This window comes from Populus euphratica, unplaced genomic scaffold, assembly GCF_000495115.2.
Source record: "Populus euphratica unplaced genomic scaffold, PopEup_1.0 scaffold98.1, whole genome shotgun sequence".
NCBI lineage: Eukaryota > Viridiplantae > Streptophyta > Magnoliopsida > Malpighiales > Salicaceae > Populus > Populus euphratica.
This window is the reverse complement of record NW_011499986.1, coordinates 244,719-261,222: the sequence shown is the minus strand read 5'-3', so window position 1 is coordinate 261,222 and position 16,504 is coordinate 244,719. Positions and strand designations below refer to the sequence as shown.

At 34.4% G+C, this 16,504-nt stretch overlaps 1 protein-coding gene, 1 long non-coding RNA gene and 1 pseudogene across 15 annotated transcripts; 1 reads left to right on the top strand and 2 right to left on the bottom strand.

Annotated features, from left to right (window-relative positions):
* Positions 1-1,050: 1,050 nt before the first annotated feature.
* Positions 1,051-3,693, top strand: HVA22G (HVA22-like protein G). 2 transcript variants are annotated; one of them, XM_011046808.1, is made up of 8 exons: positions 1,051-1,406; positions 1,594-1,648; positions 1,737-1,777; positions 1,861-1,959; positions 2,045-2,101; positions 2,198-2,261; positions 2,356-2,565; positions 3,032-3,693. In XM_011046808.1, the coding sequence occupies exons 3-8, from the start codon at positions 1,746-1,748 to the stop codon at positions 3,449-3,451; spliced, it is 882 nt and encodes a 293-aa protein (XP_011045110.1). In that variant the 5' UTR covers positions 1,051-1,406; positions 1,594-1,648; positions 1,737-1,745; the 3' UTR covers positions 3,452-3,693. The 2 variants fall into 2 exon arrangements, with proteins under 2 accessions (XP_011045110.1, XP_011045109.1); XM_011046807.1 differs by lacking the exon at positions 1,594-1,648 and having other exon boundaries at positions 1,052-1,406.
* Positions 3,694-5,423: 1,730 nt separating this feature from the next.
* Positions 5,424-9,920, bottom strand: LOC105140110 (uncharacterized). Of its 13 annotated transcripts, XR_845131.1 has the most exons (8): positions 9,452-9,920; positions 9,003-9,200; positions 8,864-8,900; positions 8,318-8,490; positions 7,393-8,141; positions 7,231-7,281; positions 7,104-7,152; positions 5,424-6,672 (listed from the first exon to the last, which is right to left on the bottom strand). It is a non-coding gene; the product is annotated as an uncharacterized LOC105140110 (long non-coding RNA). The 13 variants fall into 13 exon arrangements; XR_845133.1 differs by lacking the exon at positions 5,424-6,672 and having other exon boundaries at positions 6,961-7,281; positions 7,393-7,445; positions 7,511-8,141; XR_845130.1 differs by lacking the exon at positions 5,424-6,672 and having other exon boundaries at positions 6,961-7,281; positions 7,393-7,660; positions 8,084-8,141; positions 9,452-9,919.
* A 726-nt stretch (positions 9,921-10,646) lies between these two features.
* Positions 10,647-15,010, bottom strand: LOC105140111 (tRNA (adenine(58)-N(1))-methyltransferase non-catalytic subunit trm6-like; annotated as a pseudogene).
* Positions 15,011-16,504: the final 1,494 nt, after the last annotated feature.

The following is a 16,504-nucleotide window of genomic DNA, read 5'->3' as shown; positions in this document are numbered from 1 at the left end:
ACCTCTTTTTTGCAATGGATAAACTATTGTTTAGTCCCTGTAATTCCATGCATGTTACATTTTGGTTCCTATAAATTGAAATTCCTTAATATCAACAAGTCTGCGTCCACATCCGTGCTCTCTAGTAAAGCCCTTTAGCTATCATAGATAACATAAATATATTTTACCTGGAGCGTTCGATATGTGAAGAGTGCTTGCTAAATATAATAAATATTGCTGTACTTATCAAAATTCAATTCTAATAACATTACTCATGTTATTCTTCTATTATTAATAATGTTGATATATTTTATATTCTCATATGAAAATAAATAAGAAATGATTAGTTTAATATAACCGTGTTTCTAGTAAAAGAAGACTAGTACAGTGAATCACTAAAATGTTTATAAAAATAATAAGATAATATTTATTATTTTTTATTGTAACTAGTATGAATGTGATAGTTTTTTAAAATAAATTTTTAGTTATTCTAACAAAAAAAAGTTAAGAATTAAAAAATATAGATGTGGATGCCTTTAGAGTAATACTTTATACTAAATAAGCGATGAAAACCTAAAAAAAAAAATTATTTATATTTATAGATGTGACAGCAACATTTACAAAAATTCATTTTCCACACTTGATTTATGTTTATGGTAATGCTTTGCAAAAAAAATCTTAAAATTCAAAACCACTAAAATATATAAAATCAAATAATGGTCTCGCAATTTATTTCCATTAACTATAGAAGAACAAGGTGAAACCTTCTCGAAACTACAAGGAAGAAAGGATTATATGACGAAGTTTAATTAAAGAGGTCAAAGTGAAATTATGAGAAATCTACAGGGGCTAAAATAAAATCTACCTTAAACTTAATTTTGCTATATACCCCTAGATGACGGTCTCGTCGTCCCTACACTCCAAAAAAGATTAAAAACAATTCAAACTTAAAAGAGAAGCTATAGCATACAACAACGTTACTTTACACTTGTTAAACCCTCTCAGATTCTAGAACACGTAACCAATCCGTTCATATTCAACGGTGATCGAGCCCTAACAGCTACACCATCCTCGTGTATCTCGATCACACAAAAACATATCTCTCTCTCTCTCTCTCTGCGGCTAAAATCAAAAGCAAGTGAAATTTTTTAAAAACGACTCCGCTGGTCTCTCACTCTCTCGCTTCCCCCTCCTATATTTTTTTTCTCTCGCTCTCTATCTCTATCGCCAAGCCGACATCCTAACGGTTCGCTGTCGTAAAACGGCGGCGACGGTATTTCCCTACGGAGGAGTCTCAACATCCTTTTCCATTTCTCGATCTCTTGAACTCGTTCTGTTCTCTTTACTAACTCACATTTGTTGATATCACTCTTTTTTCTGTGTGCGCCTCAAATTAAATTCGTGATAATAAGAATCGTCTTAAAAAGGTATTGAATATTCATATTTTATCATTATTTTTTAATATTATCTGAATGGAATTGTATTTTTATACTAGATAGATCGTTGCGGTTTTAAGTTTTGTTTTGGAGAGGATATCGGCATTGCGGTTGGATTTTAGCCTAATTTTTGTAGCCATTTTTAGTATAATTCTGTTTTTGTTTTCGATTTTGATAGAGATCAAGTGTAGTTTTAGATAATTGAATTTCAGGGTTTTAATCGTCATAAAAAGGTATTAATTTTTTGCTAAAATTGAATCTTTGATATATCTATTTTCTGCATTGTGTTTTAAGCAATGTAATCTTTTTTGTGCGTGATAGGTATACAAGATGATTGGATCATTTCTAACAAGAGGGCTTGTGTATGTTTCCGGCGACCTAATTAATTCATTTTCGCATTTGGACTTTAGATATGAGAACTAAAATGGTTATAATGTATTGGCAGGATGGTTTTTGGCTATGCTTATCCAGCTTATGAGTGCTATAAAACTGTTGAATTGAATAAACCGGAGATTGAGCAACTTCGCTTCTGGTGCCAGTATTGGTATTACACTGTAATTTGATGTTTGTGAATGTTTGAGTGTATTTTTCAGTGCTAGGATTAGGTTTGATTTTCTCTATGGTTGCAGGATTTTGGTGGCTGTTTTGACAGTTTGTGAGAAATTTGGAGATGCTTTTATTTCATGGTATTGATTCTTAGCTTGAATCTATTTGCAATTTCTGTGTTCAACATGTCAATTGGCATTTTCATTTTGTTTTTCTGTCTTGGTGGTGTCTTGAAGGGTTCCAATGTACAGTGAAGCTAAGTTGGCGTTTTACATATACTTGTGGTACCCTAAAACTAAGGTATGTATTTATAAAGTGCTAATAAGAATGTTTAGCTCATGTATTTAAATCCTAATCTTCATTTTAATTGCCCCTCCTGTTTTCTCTGTTTCAGGGAACTAGCTACGTGTATGATTCCTTCTTCAGACCATATGTTGCGAAGCATGAGAATGAAATAGATCGCAGCTTGTTGGAACTGAGAACAAGGGCTGGAGATATGGCAGTTGTATATTGGCAAAGAGCTGCAAGTTACGGTCAGACGAGAGTTTTCGATGTTTTGCAGTATATTGCTGCACAGTCAACACCAAGGCCTCGCGCTGCTCAGGTAATGTAATTAGGAGTATATGATGTTATACTCTTGCCATTATCTCTTATATACAGTTTCATTGTGCTTATAGGGGCATGTAAATTAAACTAGCCAACCGAGGTAACGTGCAATCCAATAGATGTATTCAAATATGGACTTCTTATAGGGGCATGTAAATTATAGTTGAAAGGTGTTCTCTCTCTGGTTTATAAGATGCAATCATGTAGCTGCCTTTCGTGGCATGACCACCTCTACTTCTCTTTGAGGTTTGACAAGGATCTATCAGCATCAATTGATGAATCGCTGCGCGGCTAGTAAATAACGTGGAATTAAATATGAACTTTTGTCCTTTTTGAACCTTGCATGTAGGAGATGGGAAGCTGCAATTGTGGAGTGGTGATTGAAATGATCCATGTTGTCTTGTTGAGTTATACATGCTGTTACACTATCAGTTTTGTACTTATTTTGACTGTTTAAATCACAGCCACAACAGCAAGGTGCTAGGGCTCGCCAGCCTCCTGCTCCCAGTCGTCAACCTTCTACCAACCGCCAGGCAACTCCTGCACAAGCAGATGCCAAGGAACCTCCATCTCCCACTTCTAGCACGTCTTCAAGTCAAAACCAAATGGAAGTGGCAGAGGTGGCAGCAGGTCCTTCAAAAGTACTTGAAGCAGCAGTTCCTGCAACAGCTTCTTCAAATGCCCAAAAAGAAAATGCTGCTGCGTCTGAGGTTTCCAGCCAGCCTAAACCAACCGAGGAAGAAGCGGTGGAGACCGGAGAAGCGCCGCCATCATCTTCAGCAAATGAAAATGAAAACCCTGCACCAAAGGAGACTGTGATGGAGCAAACAATGCGGGTTACACGTGGCAGATTGAGGAAAACCCGTTCTGGAACAAGCCGTTGAAGAGCGCTGTCCGTTTCCTCCTCCAATTTAGCCCTCAGAACTAGCATTTAATCAGTTGGTTGATGTTGATGGGTATTGGATCCTTTGTGACATTGCTGTAAATTTGTCACCTTCTGTTTACTAATTCCATTTGCTTTATTTTTTTGAACTCAAGTTGGCAAATTTAAGGGTCTTGGGTTAATTAAGAGCTGATTGATGCAACCCTAAAAAGTGATGAAATAATTACGAAAATTTAAGCTGTTGAAAATGGTAAATAAAGCAAGTTCAAATAATTGCATGACACCTGTGATGAACTCATATGGTTGTCGGCAATTCACCTATTCACTATATTTCTTATTGCATTTTAAAAATATTTTTAAAAAAATTAATTTTTTTTATTTTTTATTTTAAATTAATATATTTTTAAATTGGTTTGATGTATTGATATTAAAAATAATTTTTAAAAAATAAAAAAATTATTAATATATATTTTAACATAAAAAATAACTACACTACAATCAAGCTATTAACACTTTAAAGAGAGTGCACGCATACCAGGTTACCAAAGAGAATTGCTATGAATTTTTTCATGTTAAAGAATATTCTAAGCTGGTCGGTTTTTCTTTAGGTATGGTGGCGGGTTAGAGATCCGGTTGTTGATGTGGCTAACAAATTTCACTGTTGATGATTTGATTAGGGTTTATTATTAAAATTTGATTTTGGTTTATTGATATTGATATAAGTTGTTTTAAAAAATATTTTTTTTATTTAAAAATATATTAAAATATTATTTTAATATTATTTTTTTTTATTTTTAACATTAATATATTAAAATGATAAAAAAATTTACTAAAAAAATATATTAATATGAAAGCTTTTAAAAAATATAATACAACCACACCCCCAAAACTTTATATGGACCAGTATAGTCTGCGTTTTGGTGGAGGCTACATGCCATATGGACCTATCTATGACAAGAATTAGAGCTATGGATTGGCATCGACCTCAGTAAACATGGTGAGATTTTGATGTCCCATGATGGGGCATGCTCGACGGAAATTTGGATGATGGCACAACCACAAATTCTAAACATAAAGCAAAGGCATCAAGAATCTTGAAAGATTGCAGTTCCAATGTCTATTTTAGGCTCAACTAAAGTGAAATGCCTGATCATGCTATTTGATGATGCTGTCTGCTTAAGCAATTTAATATCAAAAGTAGAAAAATAACAAGCTAGGTGAAGGCCGGTTCCTTGAAAGGTAAGGACGACAAACACAGGATCTTCCAAAAATAATTTAGTGTAAAAGGAAGGGCTATTATAAATTTAACTTTCCCTGATTCATAACAGTAAATCAAAATTTTCTAACATGCCATTGACTTTTCCTCCAAAGCATATCGAAAATAATTATAACGGTAACAATACCTAAAGGAAGAACTTTCATGAATTTGAAAAACTTTTGACATGCACAGTGCACAAGGTACGATTTGTAAATGGCGTGGCTTGTGATTACTGGGTAATTTTAGTATAAGCACGGGCTTGATTTCGTACTTTAATAATTTTTATTCAATAAACTTCGAGCGTGCCTCGCTAGGTACTGCCTACAGTTCATTGGTCTGCTAGTAGAGTCAGTATCTGGGATGGAACTTCCCTGGCATTTAAATAATCAGCTGTGGTTTTTAAAGAATTTTTGTCATAAAATATATTAAAATAATATTTTTTTTAAATTATTTTTTAAATTAAAACATTAAAACAATCCAAACATATAATTTTTTCTTAAAAAAAAACAGTCACTGCATTCCTAAACGTTCTTTAACAGGGCTCAGCATTTACAGTAAAGTTTCCTCTTCGGGGAGGTATTGTTAAGCGACCTAGGAAGCTAAAAGCCTTCATTTGGGGCAATGATATTTTGCAGTGCGACTGCTGTTTATCCAGAGAATGTTGAGCACACTCACTCTCGGTGATGAGGACAGCTTCTGCAAGCTGCTCTGCTGCGATGTAAGCTTTAATCTTGATAAGAATAATCTGCTCTCAATTGTTACCCCAGAAGAGGAGTAATCAGGATATGGAAATTCTTCAGAATATGGCATGAAAACTAAATGAATTTTTGCGCAATTCAGTGATAATTACAAAGGTGAGGCTGCTGACGGATGCGAGAGCCCAGGAGCCACACCCTCAGCTATTAAATTATGACCCATCAACACCAGAGCCGTGGAGAAAATGGCCCATATTTGCAACAAGGATTGGTAGCTGATCAACACGAGCAGCTAGATGTTTAAACGCCCACTGGCTCTTGAATCTCCAAGGCCGAGATACGGTCCTTCACATGGCGTTGCATGATGATTAGATTCTGTTGGGCAGCGCCAACATAGTCACTAATCTTTTAAAAAATTAATATCATTGCCATTAAAGGGAGAAAAAAAATCCAGCTGTAAAATTTAGACTTGCAAAAGTGGAGGGGATATAAAATTAGCCTTCCGGGCATCTTGAACGGCCTACTGCCTGATTTTCATTTACAATGAACTTCTCTTGACGTTCATTGCAGAAGCGACAAAGAGGCCATCCAAGAGGAAAAAAATCCTCGATGTCAGTGGTATAGCATGTGATAAACAATATGAAGGTCAGCAATGATAAAGTTACGCCCCCAGATTCCTCATGGCAGATCCAGATATTTCAAAAACCAGAACTTAATGAATCAAACAAAGTGTTAAGAGAACCTATAAAACCACAATTCTGAAACGCTGACTGAATCATCTGTTGGGAACCAATAATAATCAATAGCCTGCAACAGTATGGATCCCATGCAAACAGGTTAGTCAAGTTTCCCTCCCATATAACCAAACGCCAAAAAACGCGTATAGAAGTCTATGTGCAGGAGCAAAACTAAATATTAGTGAACTGTTATGAAGCAAATTTGAAGCTTCCAATGCTTAATTTGCATGGTCTAGGAATTAACTTATAAATCCCAGATGCTTCTAAAGTTAGTGAGCTGAATGTCTCACGACTGTTTTTGCTACCCTGACACTCTGAAGACAACACTGCATCTTGCTCTCTGCATTGAATACTGTTCCGAGCAGTTGGATCCATTGATTCAACATGCTCAACAGTTACATCCTTGCCTTGTTTGGATTTGCTAAAAGCATCAATAAGTGGGCGTTAAGAAACTGCGTATCTGTTGTGAATACACATCAATGGATCCATCGGTGTTTCCAACAGTCATTTTGTATCGAGGGGAACCAATATCCTGCTCGTGTGAAAAAGCATTACGTCAGATATCAATACATTTCAACAACTTTTAAAGCTCCACGCGTCCACACTTGATACATCATCAGGATCAGGAACTTCCAGATAACTAGCTTCAGGAGCTTTCATTGCAGAAGTGTTTGGTTTTGCAGCCAACACACTACTTGTTTTTGCGCTTGGGTGCGTTTAAAAAATGTGTCTGACTTGAAATGGCATCATATTAATTATTTTTTCGGTGCTTTCCGATGGTTTTGATATGTTGTTGTAAAAAATAATATAAAAAAATTAAAAAAAATTCATTTGATATATTTTTAAGTGAAAATCACTTTGCATCACCATATCAAACACGCACGAAGTAACCACCTGGAAAGTGTCACCGAATTTGGGAAAGGATACCACAGAGATTTCAAAGAAATTCCCAGATTTGTGTACCTGGAAGCATGAAAGGCTGCTAATATCTTCTTCCATTACAACGAGATAACTAACAAAACCAAGTGGGCAGATAAATCAAGAACCAATTCATATTGACACCATAAAATCTGAGGGAGAAATAGCATACTTTTCACGACACACATCTTCCTTCAGGCCTCCCAGAAGTTCTCATCTATCCCTGAAAAGAGAACATGATAACAGCTAAACTCACCACAGAGGTAAAGTCAACCATATGGAAAATGGGGGGCCGGGGGGGTGTAAAACTCAAACTGAAATTAACTCAACTAACCTTATAGATTAATAGAGTCTGAACTCTTCAGTATATAAACTTTCAACTTCAGCCTGTAATCATCTCAAAAGATAAACAGGTATGAAGACCAATGATTTAGTACATGTTATAGTGTTACCTCTTAAACATTGGAAAGCTGAAAAGTCAACTGATGGATGGTCCTTTTACTACAGAGTATCACTTATCTTTTATGTTGTATATACAGATCATTACATGCTCACTGCATCTTCCACACACTGACAATTCATCAGGAATCCACAACATTCAATCCTAATGAGTGAAATTTCAGGTCATTTAATGTCAGCTCATTATTCCCTGAAATATGTAACCACTTAAATCATACAGCACAATGAAAGCATCCAGCCCATAAAAGCCAACAACCAGTTTTCACTTCCTAGAAATATGACCACTTAAATCATAACATTCTCCAGCAACTTTTCAGCTGCAAAAACTTGGTTTTAAATTCAAATTGACAACCTAAAAACTAAGAAAACTGTAGCAACACCCATATCTAGAGCACATAAAAAAAGTTGAATTTGAATCTTGAATTTTGTGAAATTCAAACAAATGCTATGCCTGCTTGTTTGCAACAATGCTACCGATCCATTTTGTATGTGTACAAGTCATCAGTGCAGCAAGAATGAAACCAACATAAAGCATCCAACTTATGAAAAACATATAATGGCAGCATAAATACCTTTATTCCAGCATGATTATCCATTATCTTTTGCTCAAAATCAACATATCCCCTGTTTATAAGGTCCATCAGTCGACTGCAAGCTATCAAAAGCAAACAACAAAGAAAATGCTAATAGCAAAGATATTCATGCTACCCACAGAATAAACATCACATGTGATTTCACATTCTAACTAGTTGTGATAAGATAAAAGGAGACACGCTACTACAATGGGGGAAAAAAGAAACCTTATGTGAACCCTCCAGCGTGAGCAATTCAATTTTCTTATTTAGCAGCATGTGTGCATGGCACATAACATTTTCCTTTTCCATAACCCCCAACACTCCTACAGTCTTTTTCAGATCAAGTGTCCCATCCTGAGCCTCCTAGATCAACTTGACAAATTTCTTGGTAAACAAGCCTCACCGAAACAGATTTAAAGCCATCCAAATTAACAGCAAGTAGAGATGTGTTCAAATAGAATAAACCTAGGAATATTCTAAACTAACAAAGATGGTAAAAGCTAATCAATCCCAACTTGCCTTGTTATAACATAAATCATATTTAAGGTCTCATCTAACAGCTTAAGATGATTCTTTAAAATGGTATAGAGCCTTATTAATCAAGTGGTCACAAGTTTGAATTTTACTATCCCATTCTATTTGATATAATTAAACACAAGGTAGTGTAGTCTTTTGCTCACTTGAAGGAGGGGTATGTTAAAAAATAATATAAACTATATTTTAGAGCCTAATTAGCTGGAGCTTTTAGGTTGAAATGTTTTTTTGACATACGTAGAGAGCTTTTACGTCGTAGCTGAATTCAGAGAATCTGAAAGTAAATATCAATTTAACCAAACATTCAGCATCCCCAACGAGACGGCTCGATAATATAACAAGCATTAATTTACCAATTGAAAATGTGACACATTACCAGCATTCAATCTTTCAGTCATTGATTCGCCATGTTTCGGAACCCTTGACTTACTTCTACGCTTACCCCCAGAAGATGACTAGAGAGCAAGTAACAAGTGTTTGATCAGTAACTATATCACTTTGCGCACGGATGGTTCATGGCTGTATCTCTAGCAGTCTGAAACTAAGGATTATCACCTTCACTTTTCGTCCCCAACTGTAATAATTATCATACAAATTCAGATTATAATTACAACCTAATTAAAAAGAAAATTCAAAAGATTGCATGATCTGTGACCAACAAATTCTAATACAGCTTCATTAAAACATAGCAGTTGTCTCAAATTCATCAAAGAACATAGCGCAACACGTAATTATTTCAAGATTAAATATATAAAAAATAAAAACAAATTAAATCAAGATCAATCAACAAAATATAGTGAAAAAAAGAGAGTAAAAAGAACTGACCGCGACTTCACGGAATGCAGAGTGCGTGTTGGAACTGGAATTGAAAGCCGAGAAAAGTGTTATTGTTAACAGGAGGAGGAGGAGGAGGGACAGGCGAGTGGTGAGGTTTACGGAAAGAGGAAGGAAGTGTCGATTTGAAGGCGTTGAATTATGTGAAGAAGAAAATAAATTCTGATTATGAAAGTGAGAATGAGAGTGAAGCAACTGAAAGTGAAATTGCGAAGGGTTAATTGTCCGGGTCGGATCTTCGCCACTATTCGCCATGAAAGAAGATTGGTTTATCTAGGAAAGGAAGGATTAGTGAAGGGGAAGATTAGAATACGGTAGTGGACCGGATAGAAGGATTTAGAATCGTAGAGAAGAAGCAGCGCTGAGCAAGGGAGCTCCGAATGCGTGTACGCCCGCCTTTTTGTTGCCCCATCTTCCTCATTTTTTTTTTTTTTCTATTTCTATTCTGTTTGATTAGGTTATTATAGTTGCTTCTGTTTCTTTTGAACCACGAAGAAATTACCATTGGGATATCAACTAGCTTTTGTTTATGTTTTATGACTTGGTAGAAATTAAAATAATTTTTTTTTTTTATATAAAATCTTGATTTATATTTATTTTGTTTATAAAAATTTATTTTTCCATAATTTTAATTAGATATATATTTTTTAAGACAGAAATTCAAATTATTTTTTTAAAATTTACTATTTTTAAACAACAAACACAAAAAACCACAACAACATCAAACACACTAATCCTAGTATTGTTTTTTGTTATAGGACCAGATTTCACTGTAATATTTATAGACAAGAAAAACAGAGTAACTATTTCAAGGATTAATTTACTTTATAAACTTTCTATATCCCGCCAGCAAAATACATTTTAATCTCTTCTATAAACGCTCCTTGTGTATTGGTGGGACACTGATCAACCACCAACAAAAATCATTCTATTTTAGGTGAAGAAACTAAATTAGAATCTGAGAAGCCCAAGATCATGGGCCGCATATTTTCTCTTGTAGATTTTTTGCAGCCCAAAACAGATGCAAATTCACCTTTATCCGTGCTGTCACTTTCTCTATCTTGTTCCATGAACTTTGGATCGTGACACGCTGACACTAACCACTTGTCATGCTGGCACGAAAGGAAGGCAGAAGAGGGATCGCGACGCTAACTAGTTACTACTCCGAGAAATTAAATTTAGCTCCAAAAGTAGGATTTGTTCCCGCTTTATCTTACAAAGCATAAATTGCATGAAACATCAAGTTGCCACATCTTGGAAGACCAAGATCGGGCAGAAAAAAATGGGTCACAGCAACCACATTGCTACCCCTCCTTGTAAAAACTCAGAATGCAGGGTTGCAGAATTTCATTTCAGGTAACTTCACAAAATTGCACCCAGAAATGGGAAGAGATTGCGAATAATGAATACAATGCAAGTACCTTCGGGTAGGCAGGCAATTATTTGCTTGCTAACATGCACGAAGGAGCTTGGCTTGATCCCTTTATTCTTTTTGAGTAGGGATTAGCAGCTACATATCTTGGTCCCACTAAGGATATGTAACCCCCAAAGGAACTCACCTGCATCGATGGAAGAACCTGCATTTGCATCAGAAAACACAAGGGAATATCAAACCAATGCATCTTAATAATCCCCGTCAAGAATTAGACTGTCTGCTTTCACCCCTCAAGAACAGATATCAAAGGAAAGAAGCACATATAATAAATATACTGTTTGAAAACTTCCACTTCTATTGCTCCCAGAAATTCCGAACTTGAAACTAAAACGCTAACAGATACCCACAACACTAAGCCAACAAAAGACCGAAATGTTTTTGAAAATTATCACAAATGTAGCCAACAAACCTTATATTCACGTAGCCAAGGTTCTGAAATTTGCATACCAATTGCCATTTTACTTTGCTGTAAATTGTGCATGCATGTTGCAAGAGGCTGTATTCAAACAGGAAAAGCAGTTAAGTTGTTACTCCACTATGATTGAAAGCCTATTAATGTAATGCTATAAAAAATATCCAGTAACAAAAACTGCATTTTAACTAACAAACAGTTGGCTGAAAAATTATTATTAATAAACTGACATCTAAAATAGAAATGAATGTGTATAAGCAAGTATTAAGTTGGAGAAAATTCAAGAATTTGAATCAAATGACCTGAAGATACTGGTGGTAGATAGCAAACAGTGCCGAATACGATCGAAGTGGCAGGAGAACCTTAACTAAGTTCCAAGCATCTGCATCCGGAGCAGCAATTACTAGACTGCACACAGATTGAACAAGAATTATCAGCTATCCAGGAAAAAACCCCATTGAGCTTTAATTATATATATTTTTTAATCTAATTACAGATTCTATTGACTAATAAACCAATCATTCATATCCAGCTACCTAGAGAACCCATTTTCCTTCCACAACATAAGTGCCTCTTGCGATGCCTTTTCTCCAGCTTTAGGGGCTTTGCCCATTTTGCTTTGTGGAGAGACAATAGTCTGTGAATCTGCAGCCTCATGCTTGGATGGAAGTGGCATTTCTTCCATGCTGATAGATGAAATTTGGACCTACAAGTATTGATTCTCCAAAACAGTTACTGGAGTGCAAGATAAAAATATACCATGGCAATAAGCAAAATCTTGCTTGCATTTAATTCTGCATTACAGGAGTCAATTTTCTTAGTTGTTCCAGTTTGGTCTGAACAAAGGTCACGCAGAGGATCCCGCACAATTCTGGACAGAACATATTAATTCCCTTAAATGAAATTAATGTGTTTAAATAGAAGAATAAAATAATGAGAAATGGATGGGCGGTGGCCAGGTGGGGGATTAAATTTAAAAACAAGACCAATCAACAGAATACACCAAAAACAAAAGATGAGAAGGAACTTTGAATCCATGAGTTCTCTGATTTGGAAAAGGCTTAGCAAGAGTATGCTGATCCTATGCATACTAAATTACCTGTCACAGGTCAGGAAGGGCTATGAAATCAAACAATTCTACACAGGAGTCACAACCCCTGAAGGAATCAGTATGACAAATTACTAATTTTTCAGATGCAAATAATATGCTTTCTCAACTATTTCTGAACAATGAGGCAATCAAATAGATCAATTTTTTTTCATAAGTGAGTAAAGTTTTTCCACTTGCAGAATCTATAATGAAACTCAGAACATGAAGCACCTTTTGCAAATTTCATTATTGAAGTTGAATGTTCTAACTATTTCCACAGGAGATGGTGTGCTTCCAAGATAAGTATTGCAAACACAACCTGTACCTGTTAAACAAATAACATCATTCACAGTAAAAAATCACAGCTAACAAAATACAGAGGTTTAAGCCAAGAAAACACTTATAAGAAGATACATTCCTTTGATAAAATTATTCATGATTAGTGGGTTTTTTTTTTTTAGATTAAAAAGGTATAATATACTGAAACCTAAAGAAAGGGTAACCAAAACGTAATTAAAGCAAACATGATCTTCCCTTTTGTGTTGGCATTTTTCTTTTACAAAATAAAGCTAACAGCATATAAAGCTACAGAATTCTAAGGGCTTTTGAGACTAAAACAGAGATCATACCTCCTAAACACTCCGCCACAGCACCAGTAAGCCACCAACCATATCCACTAACAGGATATCAGAGTTCGCAGAAACATTAGGAAGTGAAAGCAATAAGGATAATGCATATACTCGCAGGAATCTGAATCGAAGGCAGAGAATTCAGATACCAACTAAAGAGTAAAGACTGCATCTATTTAAATGAGAACAACCAAAAACCATCACTTAATCCTACTGATATTCATAAAGCTATTTCCTATTTACATAATTAGACACCTGTTCAGCCCTTCAATCCTCTTTTTTTATAGAAAACATTATTAAGGTAATTGATCTAAGATACCCAAATGGTCATGCTGGTATTTGTTGCCGTGATCTTTCACTCTTCCATCACTTATGATGTAATTTTATTTTTGCTTGAACCATGTCATATAACTACTTAAAAACCCTAAGCTAGATAATCTCTCTTGCAATGTTCAACTTCAAGAGAATAAATATAGCATGATAAAATAAAATGCTTCAAAATGATATCAAACTAACTAACAAAATCCTGAATAAAGAATATTTTTATATACCAAAATCAAATAAAATAAATCATGTAGTTAAATAGAATATAAAAGTACCCGATTCTATTTGGGCATTTCTTGAGGTAAGCCTCGCAGATGCTGAAATAAACAGGAATGATAATATGTCAGCGTATAGAATCAGGTCAGGTGACCGAACATTTTCACACAATATTCATCAAATTTTAAGGCCACTTCTTTCATGATGAAGCTTATCATGGAAGTACAGAACAGGACTCAAGTTAAGAGCAATTCAGCCGATTCCAACAAGGTGATGAAAAAAATAAACTCATAAGCGATGAAGCAAGAGATTACCTTCTAGCAGAAGGTCGCCTCAAAAGCACTCTAGGGGCATATTTTTTTTGCTTCTTAATCCTATATTCCTCCTGCAACCACACGAGACACAGCATATCAATTAATGACTTTTTGGCCGACCAAAATTTCATTTATTAAACAGCAAACTTACTTGAGAAAATGCTGTTTTCTTCTCAAATGTTGCACTGTTGGCAATGAGAGCTTCAATAATCTCGTCACCTTTCACACCCTGCCTGCACCAAACAAAGTTTATAATTTCTATCTTAAAGAAACATTGATGCTGTATAGAACTGTAGGCTACAGCATCGATGTTTTAACCCGTATTCAAAATAAAATCATAAACTTTTTTACGCAATTCACCTCGCATTTCGTCCATGTCTTCACTAGTAAGGGTTTGGGCTTCATTATTATCAACAATAGCTCGATCATCCCTACATTCGTCCACTATTTGACATCCTTCTCTTTCTTGATCATTATTACCCACCAACAAATGTTCATCAAAGACATCAGTAAACCAAACAAAGCTCTTATTAACCAATGATAAAGCAATTAAACACAGGGTCAAGCACAATACCTTCCGTGGAGGTAATAAACCTAGATGAATAGGGCCCTTCAGTTCCATTCTCGATTTAAAAAGAAGAGCCAAATGGGCATCCAATCAAGGGCCGTGAAGAGTAATTCTTATTTCCAATTTTCAAGGTCCTACAAATTGAGAAAAAAATAAAAACTTAAGCATTCATTAATTTTAACAATGGAGCAAAAAAAATAAAAGTACAGGAAACTTACGAGCCAGCCGTTAATCGGGCAAACACCAGACGGTCGCCATCGTTAATGTCGAGACTGCAACCTTCCCAGGTTACTCTAGCGTTGATGTCGAGAAGACACTGCAACCTTCCCAGGTTACTCTAGCGTTTTGAACTGAATCTGGTTGAATGTTATTTTGGGACATGTTTGGCCCTTATTGTTACTCTCTATGGCTAGAATTTTCTGCAATGGAGCACTGAAGTGGTGGTAACTGATTTCTTCGAACTTTCCAAAAACGGCATAAAACCCAGAGTATTGGGGTTTCAGGGTTTTCGTTATTAACCGTTGGAAGGTTCAAAGCTAGTTAGGAAAGGACTGCGTTCGGGGGGTGATGAGAGTTATTGTTTTCTCGAATATAAGTATTTTTATCATTTAATAATTATTTTTGATATTGTTATATTTAAATATTTAAAAATAAAAAAAATCAATTTTTTTATAAAAACACTTTAAGAAAATAATAACAAGCCGGCCCTTCATCTTAAAAAAAATAAAAAAGGCTTTTTTAAACTTTTATTTATCGGCCCGGACTAATTTCAAGTTTCATGGTATGGGCTTGTACAGTTATGGTCACGTTAAGTCATCGGCCCTCTCTAAACAAATTTGGACCAAGATTTCTGTCCTAAATCCCACGGTTTTTATATCATATCATCCAAGATAATTTATAAAATATGTATTTTTATGATAAAACTCATCGTGAGATTATAAATCCAAATATAAAACAATATTTTTTGAGAAATAAGATATAACAGAATTAAGTTAAATGATAATACCAATATTTCATATTAGCTAAAAATCAATGACTTATAAGCTACAAATATCATATATATTTTTGAAGTATTTTTTTAGAATAAAAGGGTGTTTGGCTAAGTAATGTCTGCTGTATTTTTTAAAAACTCAACAAAACTAATATTTGGTTATAAATAAGTAGTTGTGGTTTGGTTTATGGAACCCACTAAAAAAAGATTTGACCGTAGGTTTTGATAAAACAACTTTTTCATACTTCTTGTTGCGTTTTGTTCTGTATTAGTAATTTAAAAAAACAGTTATATGGGTGCCATAGTCAAGTTTCCTCCCGCCACCTGCGAATATTGAATGCTTGGTGTCATCATTATCAATGTACACAAGAAAGAAAAACAACCACCGTGTTGAACATTAATATCACTCATCTATATTTATAAAAATCATATGAAATAAAACCCAGATCTATATGAGATATGATTAACGAAAGATAAGAGATAAAAAGAGATATATAATATGCTTGTGGAGGGGAGGGGGGCGTGTTAACAGGGGAAAAAGCTTGGCTTTTCTCTTTATTGTTCTGGGCAGATTATGTTCGGTTTAAAATTAAATATATTAAATTAGGTTTGATTTAATTAAAAAAAATAATTTTTTTAATTATATTTTATTTAAAAAATTAAAATGAAATCACTTAATGATATAATATTTACAAAATTTTATCAAATAATATTTATAATATAATAACTATAATTAAATTTATCATATTTAAATTAAAAACCATTAATATATATATATATTTAATTATTTTATAATTTTAAAAAAATATTTTTTTAACCAAACAAATTAAATTATTTTTATTCAACCTTAATTTCAATAATAGTTTTAATCAAATATATATTTTTTAAAATTAATTTTAATTTAAAATATTTATATATATATATTTTTAAATTACACCCACATTGCACTCCTAGACAGGACTGCAAACATGAAATAATCTCTCTTAAATTTATGGGCCAACATAGAGTATTGTGCCTCTTCTCCCTCTACTCAAGATTACAGATGAAGATAATTGGCCCGAAGGT

What these genes read in the sequence shown, in the direction of transcription:
- HVA22G (XM_011046808.1), top strand. Translation starts at nt 1,746, where the DNA reads ATGATTGGATCATTTCTAACAAGAGGGCTTGT. An exon ending in TTTCTAACAAGAGGGCTTGT is followed by an intron (nt 1,778 to 1,860) that starts GTATGTTTCCGG and finishes ATGTATTGGCAG; the next exon opens with GATGGTTTTTGGCTATGCTT. An exon ending in CAAGGCCTCGCGCTGCTCAG is followed by an intron (nt 2,566 to 3,031) that starts GTAATGTAATTA and finishes TTTAAATCACAG; the next exon opens with CCACAACAGCAAGGTGCTAG.